This window comes from Dermacentor silvarum, unplaced genomic scaffold (genome assembly GCF_013339745.2).
Source record: "Dermacentor silvarum isolate Dsil-2018 unplaced genomic scaffold, BIME_Dsil_1.4 Seq1042, whole genome shotgun sequence".
NCBI classification, from domain to species: domain Eukaryota; kingdom Metazoa; phylum Arthropoda; class Arachnida; order Ixodida; family Ixodidae; genus Dermacentor; species Dermacentor silvarum.
The window spans coordinates 50,573-74,264 of NW_023605489.1; the positions used below are offsets into that span (position 1 = coordinate 50,573).

General features: G+C 49.4%; 1 protein-coding gene across 1 annotated transcript; it reads right to left on the bottom strand.

The window, feature by feature from the left end:
- Positions 1-10,970: 10,970 nt before the first annotated feature.
- LOC119434402 (pre-mRNA-splicing regulator female-lethal(2)D) lies at positions 10,971-14,888 on the bottom strand. Its single transcript, XM_049659474.1, is given in 4 exon segments — positions 10,971-11,593; positions 11,650-11,703; positions 11,706-11,858; positions 14,816-14,888. Coding segments are annotated over 4 exon segments (744 nt in total). The 3' UTR covers positions 10,971-11,129.
- Between the last annotated feature and the right edge of the window lie 8,804 nt (positions 14,889-23,692).

The following is a 23,692-nucleotide window of genomic DNA, read 5'->3' on the forward strand; positions in this document are numbered from 1 at the left end:
GAAAATTGCCTCGAGTAAAGCGAGGCGTGAACTAAAGTTAGCTCAGAACGTGACTCAGTAAATACTGATAGCGTCATGAATCAATCGGAAACGAAATCCTTCGGCTGGTTGTAACAATAAGTGGTGTCCAAATCCACGTCTGAGTGGCAGCTCTCACTATAATTCTTTACGCAGATCTTGAGGCCACTGTTGTGCTGGTTGCATGAGGCGGAAGTAATTTCGGAGCCGGAAATACGCGGTGAACCATCTGCACTATCTATAAGACACCTGCAGAACATCAAACTTTTGGCTATGTTTTTGGCTACTTTGGGTCACAAAAAATTTGGGTCTGGCTATCTTGGGCTACATTTTGGGATCATTTGGCTATTTTTTGTTGGGGCCATCTGGCAACCCTATCCTTCATTACAGCAGTAAGGAGGAGCTTAAGTTAAGCATAGGTCGCCGCACTCACTGAGTGCACTCACTCATGCTCACTCGCACTGATTTCAAAGGCGTGAGTGCGACTGCGAGTGAGTGTGAGTGCAGGTGAGTGCGATTGAGTGCCAGTGAGTGTGAGTGGAGGTGAGTGCGAGGGAGTGTCAGTGAGCGTGGTCGGTCGCTGCAGTGAGGTGAGTGCAAGTGCATATATAATTGCCCTCACACAGAGGTGAGTGCAAGTGCTAGTGAGTGCCTGTGAGTGTTAGTCATAGGTCGGCAGTGTGGGAGAATACTCACACTCACCATAATTTTTCCAGGCCCCGCACTCACTCACGTTCACACTCACCTCCACTCACACTCACAGCACTCACACTCGCACTCGCATTCACTTCCACTCACACTCACTCGCACTCACCTCCACTCTCACTCACAGACACTCACTCGCACTCATCTCCACTCACTCACCTGCACTCGCAATCACTGGCACTCATTCGCACTCAACCCCTTTGAAATGAGTGCGAGTGTGAGTGAGTGCATTCATGAGTGACTGTGCTGATCTATACCACTCACAATTCGTGTATATTCATAACGAAGCTTCCAATTTAGCACCTGTTTTTCATCGGGAGTACGCCAAGGCAGTGTTTTGGACCCAGTTTTATTTTTAATATACATAAAAGATTTGCCTTCCCGATTACATGGTAACATCCGTCTATTCGCTGACTATTGTATTTCGTACCGCGAAATTAATCACAGTGATAATCATCATATACAAAATTCTGCCTTTCCTTAGTGTCAGGAGTGGCAGATGACTCTAAATGCCCAAAATTCGGTAACGCTAACATTAAGAAAGAAACAGAAATCTGAGTTTACTTACATTATTAATGACATCCTCTCACTGTGCATTTCAGCGTATATAATTAGGTGTCGGAGAGCGTATGTTAAAGTGACACCTAATGCTGTGAGCGCGCTGGATTCCTATCTGCTGAATTCCGACGGCGTCCTGCTGAGGTATATTCCCACCGAGAACGACACAAGTGAGGCGTTTAAGATGGTGATACCGCGCGCGTTGAGAGGAGTACTGCTACGCTACTTTCATGACTCGTGCATCGCTGGGCACGCGAGCGGCCCCAAGACTTACGTTAAGTTGTGTCGCTTCGCTACTTGGCCAGGCATGAAACGGGATGTGATTCGCTACGCCCGCTCGTGTCATGTGTGCCAAAGCATGAAGCCCCGAGGCGGACGACCGCCCGGCTTCATGCAGCCTATCGACAGTCAGACTCCCTGGCAAATCGCGGCGTGTGACGTCATGGGACCGTATCCCACAACACCGAGCAGGAACAAATTCTTGCTGGTGGTCACGGATCACTTCAGTAAATGGGTAGAACTTTTCCCCCTTCGAAAACTGACAGCACGGGTGATCATGGATAAGTTGATGGAGGTTTTCACCAGGTTTGGTTTTCCGGAGCAGTTGATAACGGACAATGCGTCCTACTTCACTGCAAAGGTGTTCGTTGACTCATGCGCCGCACTTGGCATTAAGCATAAGAAAACGACAACCTACCATGCTCAGTCGAACCCCACTGAACGAGTCAATCGCAACATCAAGCACATGCTTGTCGCGTTCTCTGAAAGGCATAAGGAGTGGGATACCTACCTTCCAGAGATCGGGTTTGCATTGCGATCAACAGTGAACCGCTCGACTGGGTATGCGCCTTCTTCTCTCAACCTGGGAGAGCTAGCTGCCGACCAGCAACGACCATAGCTGCCGAATCCGAGGATAGGGTTCTCGCGATCGCAGCTGAATGCCAGTCGTGCCGTCAGCACGAGCTGAATACGCGAACGCATCTACGTGCCAAGATGACGGAAGCTTTACATAAAGCACGCTGTAATCTTCGCACTGCTAGGGCACAGCAGAAGGCGCAGTAGCACCGCATCGCATCGGAACGTCCACATACGAAGTGGGCGATTTCGTGCTTCGACGCCAGCACGTTCTCAGCGATGCTACCAAACAGTTCGCTGCCTCGCTGGCGCCGAAGTGGACCGGGCCGTATCAAGTGAGAGAGAACGTTTCCTCGCCTGTTTACCGGTTCGAGAATAAAAGGAAAGCCGATCGGCGGACCGGTACACGTATGCGACCTGAAACGCTGCGTGCCGCGTGATGAGCAGTGGGATGACGATCAGGCCCTCCCTCAACCGCGATCGGTGAGAGAGAGCAGCCAGCACCAAACGGCGAGCCCGCAGCCGCGCTACAATTTGCGTAGCAGGCGAAGGTAATCTGACTGCTAGTTGCGTAACCCGACGACTGCGAGAAACATTCGTAAGTCCGGGTGGCGTTGCGTACCGCGTGAGCATACAGCCGCGCCGGGCTGCACCTTGGTAGTTCCTGCCGGGGAAGCGAACGTCTAGTGACCATGGAGCGCCGAGTATGGACGACGAGTCGTCAAGGCCACGACGGGAATGTGGCGTGAACGTTCGACGCGTGGGTGTGCGCTTTCACCAAAGACTGCTGTGAGGGGACAGTGCGGTGATTATCTTGTGCTGCGACTCGAATTGGTGATGATTCTTGCGAACATTCCTTCGTCACAGACGTCGACGGGGTTCCCGGATACTGCCAACTATGCTGCTGATCACAGTGCCAGCTTCGTGCAGTTTGCTAATAATTTCCAGGAGCAGAGCAAGACGAGATACGGCCGTGCGGATTGCCTGCAGTACGCGCTGGAACAACTTACGCCCTTGCAGTACTGACGGCGCTACGCTGGCCTTGGAGCCGCACGAACCGCTAGCCGGCGGCCGGCAGACGACCACCCCCTCCAGCGCAGCCTACACCTAGGGCGCAGCACTGAGAGCCACCTTCGAGCCCCGACAACGATCCCGCCTCGCAAGCCCGCCTCGCAAGCGTGAGCAGTGCAGCTGACCAGCCGCCTCCGAGTCGGCATCTAGTGTCCGCCAGCTGAGGGCCACATCACCACAACGCTTCCTCGGTCGCCAACCTCGGCGGGTACTCAGGCCAACGGATGTCCCTAGGTGCCAGCCTCAACGTACGGGGGCCTTCTTAAGGGGGGGGAGGATTGGGGACACAGAACACCCATACAAACTTGTGGGGAGCACACCATATAAAGAACCAACTTGAGCACACGCTGCCACCTTCTCCCGTGGGCGCTCGCCCGTCGCTTGCGAACGGAGCACACGCGGCGGTAGCCGGGCGGACATCTCGTGCGCGCACAACGCGCGCCCGGGAGCCGGGCGGACACGCCGACACGGGGGAAATGCACTTTGCCCTCTCCCGGTTCTCGCTCGCCTCTGACGACGCGCGCGCCCCACGGGAGGAGGTAAAGTATCCGGCGGGCGAGGAGGACAGTCCCCTCGCGGAAAGGTAAAAAGGTATAAAAGAGCTCGACCGAGAGACTCCCGGGGCTCTCTGACATCGCTACTCCTGACCTGCCCTTACGGATATACCCGTTGAAACCCGTGAGTGACCTCGTTTGCGTGACTACTACACGCGACGAGGCAAGCCTATTTTATTAGTTATTATACAGAGCGGACTTCCCTCTGCAAGTGTTTTTATGGCCCACAGCAATAAACGTTGTTGAGTTGACTCGCTTGTTGCCTTATTCGCCCGAACCCTGCGTAGCTGCGATTACACGCGCTACGGGTTGGGGAAGACCCCCACAAGCTCAACACCAAAAAGTGTCATTTTGCAAGCAAGGTGATCAAGGTCTTAGGTCTTATTGTAATCAAGGATGGTATTCGACCTGATCCTGACAAGGTTTCGGCGGTGCTTCACTTTCCTCGTCCAGAAAAGACCAAGGGCCTACGCAGTTTCCTGGGCATCGCTTCCTATTTTCGCCGATTTATTCGCGATTTCGCCTCTATAGCTGCACCTTTACACCACTTACTTCGTTTGGTGCTCCTTTCGTGTGGTCACCTGAATGTGAATCTGCCTTTGACCAGCTAAAGGGCGCCCTCACATCTGAACCTGTACAGTGTCATTTTGATGAGACTGCACCCACACTCTTGCACACGGATGCTAGCGGCCATGGCATAGGTGCTGTGCTCCTCCAGCGAGACAACTCATCGCGTGAGTGAGTCGTTGCGTATGCCAGCCGCGTGCTCACACCTGCCGAGAAAAACTATACCGTCACCGAGCAGGAGTGCCTCGCTGTCGTTTGGTCCGTCCAGAAATTTCGCCTTTCTCCACGGTCGCCATTTTACCATCGTGACGGATCACCACGCCTTATGCTGGCTTTCCACACTCAAAAACTTGTCAGGGCGTCTTGGTCGCTGGATTCTTCATCTGCAAGAATACGACTTTGAAATTATCTACAAGTCTGATAAAAAGCACCAAGACGCAGACGCTCTTTCTCGCTGCCCGCTTCCTACAGCCGCACTCACCAATGATTCCGCCACCACTTCCAGTGACGCACTCATTGACGTCTCTTCTACGGCGGTTTTGTCCTTCGCCACTCTTGATTATCTCACTTCGCACAACCATCAATCATTTTCGTCTCAACAACGCTGACTCGTACTGTGGCCGTAATATAGACCACCTTCATGGAGCTTCGCGCCGCCTAACGCCCGGCTTCGTCGACAGCTGACACAATTTAAGCTGGAAAACTCCGTGCTGTACCGCCATATCCACCATCCTGATGGACGACGCTGGTTGCCCGTGCTACCTCGTTGCCTTCGTGCGCGTGTCCTTCGGGCCTTTCATTACGATTTGACGGCTGGCCACCTTGATATCCAGAAAACTTACGACCGCATAAGAAGTCGCTTCTACTGGCCTGGCCTGTCTACCAGTGTGGCGAGATACGTCGCTTCCTGCGCCATTTGTCAGCGTTGCAAACGTCCAACATCAGCTCCTGCCGGGCAACCACTACCAGTCTCATGTCCTGAGGAACCATTTGAGGTTGTTGGCATCGATGTCTATGGGCCACTTCCATGACTCCCGCGGTAGTCGATGGATAGTGACAGCTATGCCGAAACAGCTTGTGTAAGTTCAACATCGGCTTCCGAAGTCGCTGCCTTCATTCTTCAATCTATAATCCTGCGCCATGGCACCCTCGTGTCCTGAGCGACCGCGGAAAGACATTCCTTTCCCAACTGGTAGGCGATCCAAGTGCTCAAAACCTCTGGCACCACTAACAAGACTACATCAAGTATCATCCTCAGACCAACGGCCTGACTGAGCGGTTTCATCGTACGCTCTCTGACATGATAGCCGATCACAGAAACTGGGACACAATTTTGCCATTCGTCACCTTCGCGTATAACACCGCCGTTCAACGCACAACCGGTTACTCGCCATTCTACCTTGTTATGGCCGTTCACCCAGTTACTTTCTCCATGTTTCTTTCTTCTCTGCCCCTGTCAGTCCATCTCGATATTTCTGTGAAGAATATGTTTCCGCCTCATTCATTGTCGCCAGCGTGCCCGCGTCAACACCGCAGCCAGACAGCGGGACCGCAAGGATCATTATGACACGTATCATCGCGTAGTATTCTACCAGCCTGGCGATGAAGTGCTGCTCTGGACACCAGTTCGCACTCCTGGGTTGTGCGAGAAGTTTCAGTGTCAGTTTATTGGCCCTACACGGTCCTGGAAATGACTTCTCCAGTTAATTATCGAGTGACCACTGTTGTTTCTTCAACTGACCGCAGTTGCCGCTCTACCGAAGTGGTCCACGTTTCTCGTATGAAGCCATCACGCGGCGTTCCCCGTACCTTTAGGCAGCGGCCAGGATGGCCGCTTTCGCGCGAGGGAAATTAGTGTGGGCATTTATTGTGCACTTCTTCATCTGTACATTATCATCATCATGCGTGTGCCCCTCATCTTCAGCGCGCGTGCGGGCGCATCATCATCATCAGCGTGGACTGTGCGAAGGCTGTCAAGGCTGGTTGTGTAACGCCCTTCTTCGCCGTGTCGTCTCTCGGGCTCAATAAAGGTCCGCCCTTACTGTGACGTCACAAAATAAATAAATATCATACTCATCCTGCTCAGTCTCCACCCATCGGGGGCTTTACCTTCCATTATCATTTTGCTCACTGCCTCTCTTAATGCTTTCTTAGATTTTGGGCCCAATGTCTTTATTAACATAATTGGGATACCATCAGTACCTGGCGACGTGCTACTAGGAACCCTTTCTCTGCCCTTTCCCACTCGCTTTGTTCAAGTGGAGCCACTGCACTAACCTCACCTGAATGAGCACATGCTACGTTTTGTTCTTCAAGTTCTTCTGTCATCGTTGTTCATATGTTCCATAGCCTCATCTCCTTCTAGCCGAACACCTTGATCTGTAACTATAAACCTCTGCTCTAGGCTAGTCTTATTACTCAAGGAGTTGAGATGTTTCCAAAATTTCTTTGCTGCTTTTCTATCCTTTTGTTTACTTCTGACAACCATTATGTCCCCTTTCTTCTGATCTTCTCATTGATCAAATGGGATGCTTCCCTTCTACAGTTTAAGAAGTTATTCCATTTTCTGCCTTCATCAGCTTCTGGTTCACCCTCTGCTTTGAATATCTGTGTTCCCTGGATGCTTCCTGACAATTCTCTATGACCTCTTAATCCTCATCCCACCAGCTCTTGGGTTTACGTCTTCTGTTCCTTTGGGCCTTCTGCTCCCTTGGGCCCGACTCATACCTTAGCAAGCTCCAGCTCAAATAGCCCTGTTAAACTCGCGTATGTCCATTCTTTTAGTATCCTCTGAAATTACTTCAATTTGTTGGGTTGCTATTTCCAGCTGCTTTCCCAAGTAAAATATCCCACCTGGTTGTTCATCTGCCTCCCACCTACTTTCATTTCTCTTCCAAAACTCACCTTAATACAATTGTCACTTCCTAGACTTCTGGAGCCATATTCATCTATGTTCATTACCTTTGGCCTATCATGCATCATATGTGACATTAGTGCACAATCTATCGAAACTGCAGGCTCCCTACCTCCATGTTATGTGCCTTTCACATTCTCAGTACTGTTGCATACAACTAAGTCATGCCTTTCACACATATCCAGCGTCATGTTGCTGATGAGTCTGTGTACCCTTCCATGTCTTCTATGTGTGCGTTCATGTCTGCTAGTATAATAATCTCGCACTCCTCCTAGCTCATTAATGTCACTTGATATGCATTCCAGCATTTTTTGTTTTCCTCTTTGGCATTTGGTGCTGTCCACAGGTATACAAAGCCAAGAAGTGTCTGCTCTCCTGCCACTTCCCTTTTAGCCATAAGTGCTCCTTGCATTCCTGTTTGACCCTTTGCCAATTCATACTTTATGAATGAATGCCCCAATTCCACCCCCTTTTCTGCTGCCCTCTGTTCTATTGCAATATTCCCATGCATAGTCAGGATTACAGGGTGGTTGCTCTATGTCCTTAAGATGTGTCTCCACAAACATGTATACCATCATCTTTTCCTGCCTTAATTGATCGTATATCTCCTCCACTTCAGCCTATTCCTGCCACCTTGCATGTTAATATACCCTATGTCCGAATAACCTTGCCCTGGTGCTTAAGTCTATTTCTTCTCCTACCGATTCTACGTTTCTTGTATCTTGGGGCCTCTCCGGGTCCGTCTTTGTCTACACTGGTGGCCTCAGGGCTCTGGGTCCCCCAAAAGCTTGGCGCCCTATCCTATTACCTACACTCCCGCCCGTGGCACCACTGTAGTGAATGCCATCCTGTGCAAAAGGGTGGGAGCCAGACTCGTACACGTCCGGGTCTACGTCTATTACGCCGTACCCAAGTGGTCGGCTGACCCCTAATGACCCGGTTAGCCTCAATCACACTCCGTTCCATCCTGCTAGCCTGGCCCTGGACCTCTGGGATTGTGCATATGGTCACATGCACCTTCGCAGAGGCTTCTCTGAGTTTACGCTACCCAACCTCTGTCTCTTTAGGTTCTGGCTCCTTCCCTTCAGCACATCGTTGAGACCAGCGTGGATAACGACCAGATTTTCGTGCTACATGCTGTCCCATACCACCTTCTGAGCTTTTTCCATTGCGTCAACCATGCACTTCCCTGACTGGGCCTCCACCCGCCCGTCTGCCTTCACTTTTGTAAGGATGTCCTCAATCCTCGCTACGTTGGAGTCCCCCACCACCAGGACCCTTCGCTCTACATGTTCGCCTCCGCATGCGATTGCTGTCCTCCAGTTCGCGCTAGCTGGTTCTCCACCCGTCGTGCCCCACTGACATGCGGCAACAGGCTCACTGCCGCTCGTCCCGTTCCACCTGAAGCCTGCCTCGCTACATCGCTGTAACGTTGTGGAGCCCCCGTGCTGCCGCCGGCTCTAGCCCGCTGTTCTACGGCCCCTAGGTGTCCCTCCCTGCTCTCATAGCATGCCTCTGCCTGAGACTCCGCGATGTCCCCGTTGTCCGCCTGTGCCATTAGCGTTCCACCCGCTCTTCCAGCCGGCCCACTTTTCCCGTTCTTCTTGTAGCTTGCCAGCTATTCGCTCTACCAGGTTGGCCTCTGTCCCCTCCCTATCAAGCAACTCGCTGATCCGAGTTTTGAGCTCAATCCTCCGCTCTCGCTCCACCTTCAACTTCTTCTTCTTTCTGGGGTTTTACGTGCCAAAACCAGTTCTGATGGCACGCCGTAGTGGAGGGCTCCGGATTAATTTTGTCCACCTGGGGTTCTTTAACGTGCACTACAATGTTAAACTTCCCTTTGAGCTCCTGCACACTAGCTGCCCATTCCCTTCCATCTGCCGCATAGCCCCGTTAAATCCTTCACACAGCCTGTACGCGAAGCTAGCCTCCTCAGCGTCGGCTAAACTTGCGAAGTGCGTCTCGTCCAAATAACACAAACGTTTGCACTCCTCGCACTGCACCAGCTCGCCATCACCCCCGACTTCCCTAGCCTGCCGCTCCATCACCCGCCCGACCACCTACCGAGAAAGCCCGCCAAGATACCTGACCAAAACCCACGGTAAGCCGTACGGCAATCGCTATCCGGCTACCTCCACTAGCTTCCCTTATCACGGTTTAAATCTGCTGCCCTACACTGCTTTCACAATGCAACACGTGCGCCACAACCCGCTTCCAAAAAATACAACTATTCGCTACCTACTAACGTCCTACCAAACTAACCAAGAAACTAAAAAAGCATGAAAAACAATATTATAGATAGCTCGGTTAACCTAACATTCTATCAACCAAATAAAAATACACAAAAATTGAACTTATTCTTTGGTAAGCTGCTCCTGCTGCGCTGAGATCCACTCGGCCACGACTAGAGTGTACTAGAACATGGAGAGTGCCTGGAACGGCTGCACTTTCAATGCATTGAAAATTGAAAGTGAAGCCAAACGACCGTAACGCCACTTGGGGCGCTGCGATCGGTAGCACACACCGATCCTTCTTTTAAACTGTTGGTCACAGCGTTTTCCGTCATGTAGACTGCTGTCGCCAACAGTCGTCTGACCAAAATCAGTGCCGTGTCGGCCTAGTGTGAATGAGCCTTGAGCGCACAGCGAGCCTGTCAAGCAGGCGTCGGCTGGGTTTCGTATGCGTGCAGTTCTCGGAGGGCATGCTTTAGTTTTGTTTTTCCCGTGAGGTGGCGCTGCAAACATTATCTTTCACTGCAAAACATTGTTATTTTGTTATTATTCCTTCAGCTTCTGCTTGACTTTTTCTTGCATTGCATAGCAACGGAAGCAAGTGTTAAGCAGCAGTATAAAGAATTAAAAAATCAACGCATAAAGTAGTAAAAAAAAGGGAAAAACATTGTCTCTTGCCTAGATTCGAACTCCGTTTTTTGCGTGGGAAGCAGACATTCTACCTCTGAGCCACGGCGGGGTGTGCGCTACCGATCGCAGCGCCCCAAGCGGCGTTACGGTCGTTTGGCTTCACTTTTGGAAGCTCGTTCCGGGCACTCTCCAATTCTAGGTCACTCTAGCCACGACCATCCCGTTCGGCTTCACTCGAGAGGGAAGCTGAACGGATGGATGGATGGATGAGGCTGAACCCTTTAAATCGGGCGGTGGCATACGACCTAGCCATGACTATTAACATATTCGTGCCACAAGTGGCTGGCGCCATCTTGTGGCACGATGCGCCAACTCGCGATGCTCTCCGTGGCGGAACGCACTGCGCGGTAATGGAGGCAGATACGAACTCGTGTAGGCAAACTGTTCGCTCTGTGTCGGTTAAGGGGAACTTAGCAACGCAAATACCACGATTATTCTGCATGGAAAACGCCGCCCAGAAGGCAACATTCCGATCGTTATATCCGATATGAAGTGAATAACATATCGTTATATATGTTTTTTTTCCTCATAGACCTAATGCACAAGTTGACATTAAGTCGACTCATCGTTATAACCGATATATCGTTATATGTGGTATCCTTACAAGTAGACTGCACTGTTGATATCCTAGCTGAGATTTAAGTACTCGATAACCTCAGCTGGCAGTACTGGCTAAAAAAGCAACAACACAGCATGATACTTGAACAGGAACACAACCATTCAATAAAATGTAACCATCCGTGAGTCACATCTGCGCTTGGCTAAGGAGCTAGTTTCCTGCGGTAAGTGGAGAAATGTACAGTGGAATACACTTCAACAGTCAGTTTATTTCTCACAATGATGCCACAAATCATGAACAAGTGATTTTTCCCAAACAGCCCCACTCGCTATAGAATGCGCAGTGTCACAATCACACATGAGAAATGGCGCCCACACGAGATGCTTTTTACAAGTCTGCCCACGGCATCAGAGGTCCTGCGCATCATCGGCTGCGGCCGAGTCGGATGAGCCATCCTGGTGTCGCTCTTTGTTGGCCACAAACAGGTAGGCAAGCGTCTGTGCCACCTGCACCTCGGTGTCCGCGTCTATCTCCAGTGCCGAGGACACCTTGGCATCCGGCCCGTCCGCGCCCTGCTCTCGTGCGCGCTTCCGTGTCCGCGGCGCAGCGCTGCGCCGAGGCGCCGCTCGCGTTGCCCGCGACGCCGTGCGCTTGCCGCCCCTGGCCGGCGGAGGGGCAGCAGCCGGCGGCGCGCTTGCAGTGGGGCCCGCGACGTGCCCGTTGAGCACGGGCTCGTCCCCGCGCTCGGTGGCCAGCCTCCGCTCCGGCCTGAATCCGCGCCCCTTTGCTTCGCGCAGCTGCTGCTGCAGCAGGTAGATGGTGCTCTGCATACCTTCCACCTCCTCGTCCAGTTCCAGCAGGAACTCTCTTGCTCTGCACGCAGCGAGAGAGCTCGAGGGGGAAGCGTCACCCGCGGCCGCGGTGCACACTCACCCGTCTGGCTCTTCTTCATCTCCTCGCTGAAGTTGCGCTGCAATGCCAGTCGCCCTCGAGCTTGGCCATGCGGCCCGAGGAAATCATTTTACCCAGCTCCTCGTTCTCCTGGTAGAGCAGCCGGCACTTGGCCATCAGCCGCTTGCCCGTGTTGCTGCGTGGAGAAGTGCATTTAGACAGATTGCTTCCTGCTTGTCCCGCCGCTTACGCACGCCCACAGAGAACAGCAGGGAAAATGTTTCACGTTGGTACGGCAGCATGTTGCAGTGCACTAACGAGCCATTAAACGTTATGCTTTCACATGCACATTACAACATTAATGACCTTTCCTCTCTGAATACAAGTGCATTGTCACAAGACAACTATGCAATACCACATGCTATGAGTCAGCACATGCTATTATTTCGTGTCATTATTATATTCAATACCACACTTGGGCCCTTGAAGGAGTACATACAAACACAAAAGAAATTACACAAAAAGCTACCCTCCGGGAAATCCCCAAATTACAACTCTGGTTTGCAAATGCTTGGACAATGTAGAAGACTTACACAATTATTCATACCTGAGGTTCATTGTTTCTACAGAACAATTTCTTTAAATTACAGAACGCATGGCACAATTTACTGGGAAAAAAAAACATTACTAAAAGAAATTTAATACTATCTAAAATTACCACAGTAAATTGCTGAATGCGTTCTAATAAGGACAGTCAGAGGACAGATAAGGACGGTGTTACAACTATTCCTTTATTTCAATTATAAAAATTCAATTGTGACGTTTTTACATGCCGTAATGACATGCTGATCATAAGGCACGCCGTAGTTTTGACCACCTGGGGTTCTTTAACACGCATCTAAATTTGAGTACATGGGCGTTTTTGCATTGCATGTGAAACAGACTGTACACCGTGTTTCCCATATCATTATGAAAATTGCCGCTAAGGCAGGAGTGAGGGTTATGTGTAATGCCCCTAACAAACTGAGTGGGTTATGCAAATAGTCAACAGGGTGGATACTGTTGCGCGAAGAAACTGCTCTAAGAAGCATGCTCGCAAGTTCATTGAATGTACAACGCAGGTCATATGTATAATCTCGCTCACATGCAACCATTGCTATTATTGGGTAAACGGGAGATGCAATAACGATCGCCTGCGCGAGCATTCCACTTCACTAAACAGTACCCCGTACAGTCGTCTGGCTACTCACTGCAACATGTGTGGTTGCAGCCCGATCTTTGGTGATAAGTGCAAAATAATTTGAAGATATATTTTTGCATATTCACAAGCGGCGACGCATGCATCAGTTCTGCGTCCATCACGCTGTCAACAAAAGAACTGGATTATCTCCGTGGCTAACGCTTATCCTTCTTTTTCTTCCTTTTGTGTGACGATGCCTTTATATGCCGCTTCTGGAAATAAAGCATTTGGTTGTTAGTCAGTGCTCTGTCCTGTGCTCTCACTCGTCCTGTGTCACGCTGTTTCTGTATTTTTCTAATGATGACCAACCAGCCCCTTTGAACACGCTGAAAGAAACACGTCTTCGCAGCTGGAGGAAAGAGTAGTGACTGCTTTATTGTCAAGAGAAAGGTACGCTGGGAAGCAGAGAAAAATATGTGCATTTCGGGAGAGCTAGCAGAAAGGAAAGCAGGTGAGACAATAAGACCCTGAAAGCAAGGGAACTTGTTGACAAAAGACAATAGACGGCTGCCAGAATGATAGGACCACCGGCATACATGGCCACCAGGCGCGGACAGTGGCTACAAAATAGGTGCAGACTGCAGAGCTTAAAGGAATGAAGGAATGGAACAGGTAATTCTCAAGATAGACTGGCAGTCACAAGATACAGTCTCTAGTTGACCACGAACGTCAATTTTCAAGGTTTTGTCCGAATGCATACCCACACGAAGAGGCCGTTGTAGGAAGGAGTCAGTGGTGGCTTGATGGTGTCGCGTCGCAGAAAGACGTGCGCGCGGTGTTCACTGTCAAACGCATACTGTTTGCAGGTGACACATGGGGCTGTAGGCCAAAGCTGGTCGAGCCAGGAATAGTGCGTCTAAGTGCTCCGAGGGCACCAGTGGAGTGTTTGCTGGATGCCAAAGAACTCACCTGGGGCATGGATTGATGACCTATAGAGCATCTCCGCTGCACTGACTCCAAGGTCGTCCTTGATTGTTGTGCAGCCCAAGTAGCACGAGAGGCAGCTTCTCCACCCAGTGCTGTCTATCGAGTGTGGGGGTCAATGACGCCTTGTCGGTAGAGGTTCTCGACCGTGCCTTTGCTTGCTTGGTGGTAAGTCGTGGTGTTGTATAAGGGCAGAAAAAAGAAAGCTTTAGAACTGTCGGCCTCAGTCAGTGTTTATGCGCAGGGGCAGTCGTACTGTGAATACCGTACCGGAAGCAATAAGTGCATGCCACTGTTTCAGCCATGATGTCTTGCAGCAGAGTGGCTTGAGGCACACCTTCAGCACCGGTCGACACAGGTGAGGAGGTACTTAAATCCTTGGCAGGGAGGAAGAGTTCCCGCCACATCTAAGTGCACATGGTCAAAATGGCTCTCTGGTGGCTGGAATAGCTGCACCGCCGTGCGGTGTGCGGGCCACTTCCACTGCCCAAAAGGCTTGACAGGTTTTTGCCCAGCTTCAAACATATTTGTTAATGCCTGGCCAAACAAAATGGTGCATGATAAGCTTCTGTGACGCTCTGATGCTGGGATGGCTTAGGCCATGCAGAGAATAAATTTCGGCTGCCTAATTTGTTGGGTCACGAACCGGTGAAAAGCTGCCTGCAATATGTCGCACATCACCCATGTGTGGGGAAGAGGCCATTCAGTGAGCTACAGCTTCCCCGCAATTGGCGGCTAAGGCTTGAAAATCTAAAGAACCAGCAGATACGGTGCTGATCTGAGACAGTGCGTCAGATGCCAGAGTTTTCGGTCCAGAGATGTGGCAGATGTCAGTAGAAAATGAAGAAATAAAGGAAAACTGTTGAAGCTCTCCTTCTGAGTAGGAAGAACTGTTGTTCTTGAAGACGAAGGTAAAGGGTTTGTGGTCGGTCAGAAGTGCAGCCTTCAAGGAAGAAAGGGAAAGGTTTGACCGAGCAACAGATGGGCAACATTTCTCTCCCAAAGGTGCAGTAGCGAGCCTCTGTAGATTTTAGGCACTTGAGAAGAAGCCTCCAGTCTGTGCCGTCGTGCTGAGCAGCAGCACTGCACCCCCTGCCGACACGTCTACCATGAGGCGCGTAGGGCAGCAGATGAATCAGCAGTGCCCCAAGTACCAGTGGAAGGTCAGTGGTTTCTTGGACACAGCAGGTCAGTAAGCAACTGAAGAACTTGTGCACAGGATGGTATGAAGCACCTGTGAAAATTTATGAGCCCCAGAAAGTCATGCAACTTCGGAAGGAAGTTGGAGAAGGGAAGTCCTCGATTGCCCGCACCTGCGATTCCAGTGGCATGATGCCTTGGGGTGTGATGCGATGGCCTCCGAAACTGCACTTCTGAGGCTTTAACACCAGGCCATGTTTATCAAGTCTCTCGAAGAGAAGGTGCTCTTCTTCTGTGCTTGCAACTAAAATGTCCTCACGGTAGACAAAAACGAACAGCAGTCCATGCATGACCTCATCCATGAACTTTTAGAATGTCGGTGCTGCATTCATCAAGCCACAAGGCATGCAGACAAACTGAAATAGGCCAAATGGTGTTGTAATTGCTGTGCTGTCTTCGGAACATTACTCGGTTCGATACAGTGGCGCACGACAGGGGGGTTCGGGGGTTCTAACCCCCCTGAGGCCGAGTTAACCTCTCCCCATGCGTTGAGCCCCACCAGTCCATCGTGCACCTTCAGCCTTGAGTGCTCTATTCACATTGTCCTTACAATTCCTGGGGTGGCTTGAGGTCGAATTTTCTTGAGTAACAAAAGCACCCTATCATTGACTTGTATTTAATCATTCACTCTAAAATTCAAGGTGGGCCAACCACGTACTCGATGGCTTTGCGTTGAATACCACTGAAGCAGCTCTATGGGGGGAAAAAAGATGCAATTTTGGCCTGTAAGGGAGTAAAATGCCCCCCCCCCCCCCCCCAAAAAAAAAAGGAAAAAAAATTCAGCCCCCTCGGCAGAGATCCTGGGTGCGCTACTGTCGATAGGATTTAGTGGTAGGTGGTCATGAACTCAATTTTGGTTCTTTTGAGATGAGCACTGATGTCATATATGCGGGGAAGGGGATACTGATCGGAGTAGTGACGACATTCAAAGCCGGGTAATCACCACAAGGCTGCCAGTCGCCATTGTCCAGCTTTGGTACCATATGGAGAGACCAACTGCTGCAGGAAGAACGAATAACGCTGAGCTGATGCTCGAACTCACATCGGGCACCTTCTAGCCTCTTCCCCAGAAGCGTCCGTGGACCGGTGGTGATGATATGATGCGTCACCTTCCTTGTGGGTACTTGGCAAGTACCTCGTCATACGTTGAGACGGGCCTACATGTACAGATGCCAGAGTAGGAGAGGCTATACAGCGATGTTATCCTTTAGGCACCGATCGAGAACACTCACATCCAGGTCGAAATGGCTGACGAAGTCCACTCCCAGTATGGCAAAGCTGACGTCAGCGACCACTAACACCCATCTCAACCGGCGCCCAAGTCCCATGTCTATCGTCATTGACCGGAGCCCATATGACGCAATGACAGTGTTGTTCAGTGTATGCAGAGCGGGTGTGGCTGCATTGGCAATCTCCGGCGATGGCGGGAATGATAGCTTGGCTCCGGTGTCGACAAGAATGAGGGCCAATGTCCCATGCTACCGTTAGCAACTGGCAGGGCTTAGTGCAGCGACTTGCTCGTCCTCGAAAACGACATGGTACCAAAACAGTTGTTGCTGCGGATCTCTAGATTCACTGCGAGACCGCATTGTTTTTCACAGGAAGGCGAACCGTGGTGCCGAGGTTGGTGGTCAGCGTTGCCCGAGGTCCTGCTTGCTCCGTGGTGATAGATAGCGAGGTCGAAGACGAGCAGTCGCAGATGCAGTCGGCCAGTTGAGCTAGCCGCTCGAGACTCGTATTGTTGGAGACTGCTAGTACTATGCAGCAGACTGTGGGAGGCGTTGCAAGAACAGTTCACATAAAATTGTAAATTCGCTGGTGTTTTAAGGGTGCTCACGAGTAATTGACACATCCAGTGCTGCACTTGTGATGGTCACTGATCCTCTCCAGAAAGGAGCTGCTGGAGCCTACTCTGATGCGATGCCTCGAGGCACTGCAAAACTGTGCATTTGAGGTCGTTGCATGCTGTGGCGGAAGGTGCACACAAACAAAGTCTACGGCATTAGTGATGTTGAGGAGTAATGTGGCAACAACGTGCAGGTACCTTGCTGTCTGCCAAGTCATGTGGAGCTAAAACAGCATCGAAACTCTTTTGTCTCTTGCGCTGTTGGTGTCATTTACGAGATCCCACTGTCTTGTGGAAAAGCCTACATAGGGAAGACTGGCAGCTGCATGAAAGAGTACCAGTGTCAGCACAATAACTACCTCTCATCTTTGCACGTTGCAAAGCATGTGGTTGTAAGCCTTTTTTTGATAGAACTATCATCGCAAACAGAAAGACGAAAAGCTTGTGAACTTGCAGAAGCCTTTCACATACAAAATATGCGTGGTGATTGCGTATCGGAGCCATCTATCTCTTTGCTGGATTATGAGATGCAGAATGCTTGGGGATCTATTTCGTGTGACTGTAGTAAAACCCCGATGATACGATCACGGCTAGTACGAATTTTGCTGTGATATGAATTTATAGCATTCCCTGGCCAAAATACATTGCTCTTAATATGACAACATCGGGTGTTACGAACGCATTGCCGCGCCCCTGCGGATTATATGAACGCATGAGCAGCGGCGGTGGTCGATCCAGCGGAGCGACCGGCACAGACAAGCCGGCACAGTGGGATCTGGGCGGGATCCACAGTCGCCAAGCAACCGCTGCGATGTAGCTGCTAAATCTCTCATTGGTTCCCCCATCGAGCGAACCGGACCACATCACAGTGACCAGCGAGAAAGAAGACGAGGACCGCAGCAGCCACGACAGCTGAAATGCTCCCTGCACTTGATGTGCTGAGGCGTTAAGTGGTGTGCAAAAACATTTCTGAGATCACGTGCGAACACTTTTATGCCTTCCAGAAGGCAATCGTTGACGATTTGGGCAAGAAGAAAATGCACACGGATAGTAGAACCTCGTTGACACGTTTTTCAACAGACTGCAAAAAAAAAAGTCGCAGTTCTGCCTGAAAGGTGCAGCAACGGAGTAGAGTTGCAATCTGGGTCAGTTGGTACATATTCTTGAGTATTAAACTAGTCAAAAGATGAAGGACAGAGAAGAGACGTGGCACACACGACTGGACTACTGAGCTACTGAACAACAGTTTTTAGTCCAGTTGTGTGCCACATCTCTTCTCTGTCCTTTGCCTTTTGACTGGTTTAATACTCAAGAAGTGAAGCAACAATTGTGATAGCAAATTAGTAGACAGCTGTACGAACTAAGGATAGTAGTTTTTGTTGTGTTATCATCGCTGCTAGAGAGATAGCGGGGCGCAACTATCGCGACAGCTTGTTATATTAACCCAGTCACGTGGCCACCGGGCTGCATTCCACTACGAGCCGTCATGAAATAAACCAGGTTTGGTTTTGCTTACACCTTCTTCCTTTGTCTGCGGTTTCCCCCCGACGAAAACACGACATTGGCGATGAGGATGGGATCCTGACCAATTCTACGGCAAGCTGACATAGCAATGGAAGGTCCGGCAGCGGTGGGTGCAGTGACGCAACTCGTGGGTTGACTGGGAACATCGAGCCCTTTGACAAGTCCGCAAGTGACTGGCCGTCATACAAGGAACGCTTGTCGTCGTTTCTTCAGGTCAACCGTGTCCCCGAGGACACCAAGGTACACGCTCTTTGAGTCTCATAGGACCAAAGACGTACAGTCTTCACAAGCCGTTGGTTGCGCCGGAATTGCCGTCAGCTAAAGGTTTCGAGTTTTTAAAGAAACTTCTTGGTGACCATTTGTCACCGAAGCCCGTCGGTAATTAGCGAACGCGCAAAATTTCACAGAAGAGTGCAACTTGAGACTGAATCAATCTCGGAATATGTTGTGCAGTTGCAGAAATTGGCACAGACATGCGAATTTGAATCCGCCCTCGATCAGTCACTGCAGGACTGTTTTGTCTGCGGTCTGTGCCGAGAAGATATACAGCGGGTGTTATTCACGGAGGATAACAAGCTAACCTTCCAGAAAGCCGTAGAACGAGCGCTAGCCATGGAAGTGGTGAAAAAGAGCGTGGCAGAAGCGCACGCTTCGGAATCAAGCGTATCAGATGTTCACAAGTCGGAGCGGTTGGAGAAACTGATATGACACAGGGAAATTGCTACCGCTGCGGGTCTGCGAAGCATGCAAGCAGTCTGTGCCCGCACACTGCGGCCATCTGTTTCAAATGTAATAAGAAAGGGCATATTCAAAGAGTGTGCCAAGCTAACAAGCAGAGAACGACGAAGGGAGCGCATCGAAACGCGATGAAGGTGTTGAGTCCCGTTCAAGCTTCTGTTAGCATGAAGGGAATTGTTGCGCCTGGTCTGGAGCCAATTAAAATTTCAATGCACGTACAAGACATACCCTTGGGAGCTGCATTCCACTACGAGCCGTCATGGAATAAACCACGTTTGGTTTTGCTTACGCCTTGTTCCTTTGTCTGTGGTTTCCCCCTGACGAAAACACCACAATTTTATCGGCCGTATTAACTTGTAAACAGTCGCTAACTAAATTAACAAGCATGGTATCACGCGCGCACAGGTAAACACGAACGCATCTCGCTTGATGACTGTGGGAACTCGCTGTCAGAACGCTGGGCTAAGGAAGCGCGGAAGCAGCAGCGTGCGAATTGACCTTCGCGCTGTCTCTCGCTTCGAAGCGAACAAAACGTCGAAAGCACATCGCATACTAAGCTATCCGGCACTGTGCGCACTTCGTCAACATTGCAGATCGTTTTGAAGATGAGGCCCGTGCGGGCACACACATTGCGCAGATCGCTTTCAAGATACGGCGCCCGCATCGGCAACGTGCTGGTCGCCTGTTGCAACGTACAAGCTGGCTGCACCACTAAATTTAAGTGACCGCCACATTCAAACACAACTAAGATGCAGTAAGATGCAAGAAAATTAGATTGGCGACGTATCAAGGGGAATTTAATACATGGAAGTCAATGTAGGGTGTAGGTCGGGACCGCGAAAACGGGACGTAGCAGCCGGGAAAACGCAGCAGTGAGGCATGTATCAACGGGGTTCCACTATTAGGAATTTTTTTTTTAATAAAAATAAGTTCATTTTTTCTTGATTTTAGGAATGTTTTGGTGATACAAATATTGGGTTATACGAATATTTCATGCGAACCTGCGAGATTCGTATCACTAAGATTTTACTATATGTGACATGCATACACAGATTGGCTCTTCCTTTCTTGCATTCTGAATAAACTTGAGTTGTTAGACAGCGCTCGTCCTGTGTCCTTCCTTTTGTGTTGCCATCATTATTCACACTGATTCAAAGAATGCATCAATTCCTACATGCCCAGGTTTCCACCATACTGCAAGCATTATTTATTTTATTTAATACATACTACGGACACGAAGTCCATGCAGGGTTGGTAAAATACAACACAAGAAGTAAAACAATGTCAATACAACAAAATGCTGCAACAATACGGCAATAATGCTGATACGAAAAGTAAACAATCATGTTACAAGTTTTATAAAGGCAACTCATTCCCGTCATTAATGGTGCGTGGAAAGAAAGAGTATTTAAATAGGTTGGTTTGGGCAAAATAGGGGGTTAGAGCGTTTTGGTGATGTTGGCGAGTAGGTCTGGTTACTAGCGGACTTACATACAATGCCGGGTCAAGTGCCAATTTGTTATTACGTAACTGAGAAAGTCAAGCCGTAATTTTTTCGACGCGATTAAAGCGTAGGAATATTATTAGACCTTATTAGTTCAGTTGTCCAGTCGAATGTGGAAAATTTGTTGTAAACAAACCGGATAGCCTGTCTTTGGATTCGTTCAAGTTTCTTTATGTTACATTGAGTGTCGAGATCTCAGATAATACAGGCGTACTCGAGCTTCGGTCGAATTAAGTAGTAATAAGCGAGCAGTTTAACAGAGGATGGGGCGTGTTTAAGCTTGTATTTGAGAAAGCACAGTTTACGGAAAGCAGAGAAAGATATATTTTGCACGTGAAGATTCCAGGACAGGTTGCTGCAAAGGGTGACACCTAAGTATTTATAGTTAGTAACCTGTTTATGTGCAGAGGAGCCTAGCATATAACTATAAGAAAAGGATGTTTTCTTGCGGGAAATCGGAAGAACACTTTTTTCAACATTCAAGGTCATCTCCCATTGAGTGCACCAATAGAAAATATTACTGAGGCTATCGTTCAGATCATCTTGGTCACTAGTGTCATTAATTTCTTTAAACAAGACACACTCATCTGGGAATAGTCTTATTTGAACATTCGGCTTTACAACATCAACAATGTCATTCACGTACAGGAGAAACAGCAAAGGGCCCAACACACTTCCCTGTGGTACCCCAGATGTCACTGGAAGACAGGCCGAGTGATGCCCACCTATATCTACGAACTTTTCGCGATTGCTAAAGTATTGAGCGATCCATGAAACAAATAGTTCTGGTATGCCATAGTTCTTTAGCTTAGATATTAATTTGGAATGAGGTACCTTATCGAAGGCTTTACCAAAATCCAGAAAAATTTAATCGATTTGGTTGTTATTATCAATGGAAGAAACAAAAGTGTGAATGACCGTGACTAGTTGTGTTGCTGTAGAATATCTCTTTCTGAAACCATGTTGAGAGTTGGTTAGAATTTGGTTCTCTTCAAGAAACTCATGGAGAGCTTTTGCAATAATATGCTCAATTAGTTTACAGCAACTTGACGTTAATGAGATCAGGCGATAGTTTTCTAAAAGTAGTCAGTCACCTTTTTTAAAAATGGGCAGCACACGGGCTGTCCTCCAGTCCTTCGGCAAACTCGAACACGATAAGGATGCATGAAATATGATGACAAGGTACTTTGCGAGAGGTTCGGCATATCGGCGAACAAAAAACATTTGGTATGTTATCGGGTCCAGAAGAAGTTTTCAAGTTAAGTAGCATGGAGAGCACTCCAGGGTAACAAATAATATTTGAAAAATGTTTAGTTGCAGTGTCTGTGGCAGCGGGAAAGCCATCGGTTGCAGCAGAAAATACGCTGTTGAAGTATATATTGAATTGTTCGGCAATGCCTTTTTGTTCGTTAATAATAACGCCGTTAGCAGAAATCTGTGAAACTGGCTTCTTTTTCTCACTCAAGTGGTTCCAAAATTTAGTTGGATCTGTTTTAATAAAGCTTGGTAGCATTGTACTGAAATAATGTTCCAGTGAACGATGCAATGCACTTGCAAGGTTTCTGTTGGATTGTGCTATGACGCTAAGTGGTGCGCGGTTCTTTTTTAGTCTTTTCACTTTGCGCTTTAAATGGATGATGTCTCGCATCATCCACGGCGTTTCTTGTGTACTTTTTTTCATTTGTTCGGGACAAACTTATCGAGGCAATACCGGCACATGCTCTTAAAACGTTCCCATAAAACACCAACATCACTGCTATCAAAATCGGTAAGACATGCCTCCAAGTGATCAATAATTTATGCATCATCTGCACGTGAGCAATCTTTGTAGGAATGTATACAGTGCAGTCCACTTATAACGATATCGAGAAAAACGGGTAATCCGATCGTTATAACCGATCATCGCTATATCTGGACTGCTGAAAAAAAGAATGCCGAAAATACCTGTGCAGTCCTGAAACCGAAACTGCCACTTACGATTAAAAATCGACGTTGTAGAAAGTAGGCGGTGAAAAATAAAACTTTTATTTATAGCTCTAAATGGCGTCTCAATCGTTAGGCACGCTGAAATAGAAATCTGCACTTGCTTTCGCGGAAGTTTCGGATTCACAACCGCCGTGTAAATCGCGTCCATCTGCTGCGCGAACACTGGCGGCTATAATTTAGCATGCATGAATTCAATGAGCGACTCGATCGACGACGTTGCACTTTGGTTGAACCTCGGGTTCGGTGTCAAAGACGGGCCATTGTCAATCTCGTCGTCACTGCTGCTGCTGTCGTCGCCGCCGTTGCACAACACCGCCGTCTGTCGCGACAACGATCGCCCTGTCGGAGTTCTCTTCGCAGAACGAGGCAGCACTATCAGCACTTACAAACTCCTCCATCGAAGCACCGCCTTTATGATCGTCAATAGCGACATCTTCCTAGAGTTCGGCAATGCCAGCGGCTTCCACCGTGTTGGTTTCACCCCATGTTGGTTTCGTCCCAGCGCACAAAGTCCGCCTTTTCCGTTGATCGGCATGGTCACTGCTTCTAGCCCTCATGATCGTGGCGCTCCCGGTTTCACAATCGTCGATATCATCCACTGCGCAAGCTCGTACTTCGAGTCTTGCAAAATTTGCAGCTTCGTCTCGAGAGACGCAGCTTTGCGCTTTGTCGGCGCACCTCCCGCTGCTTCCGCGGTGCATTTCCGCGCTCGCTGAGAGAGGGAGAACATAGAATAAAGACCAACTTTGGGAGAATGTAAAGGGAGTGTAGGCCGCGCAGGCGCCGCTTGCTTATCGCTTTCTCCCCCCTCTTGCAAAATCAGTTTCGTCTCAAGGGTGTACCTGCCGTTGCTAAAGCCCTTGATGTTAGAAAGTAGCGACACTCTCCCCGCGCGGCGCCTTCCTCCTCAATTCTCCTCAGATTTCTCCCCCTCACCGGGCCGGCGCGGCGCTGAACCCTACACTGGCTCGCTGCAGCCGCATTAGAATCAATGCGCGCGCTTGTTTATTCGGCCCTTTGAAGCGTTGTATGGGAATTTATTCCTTGTGAAACTGTCATGACGAAAGTACGTTTCCGATAGAACGTCGTGACATTTTTTTTTGAGGGCGCTTCGATA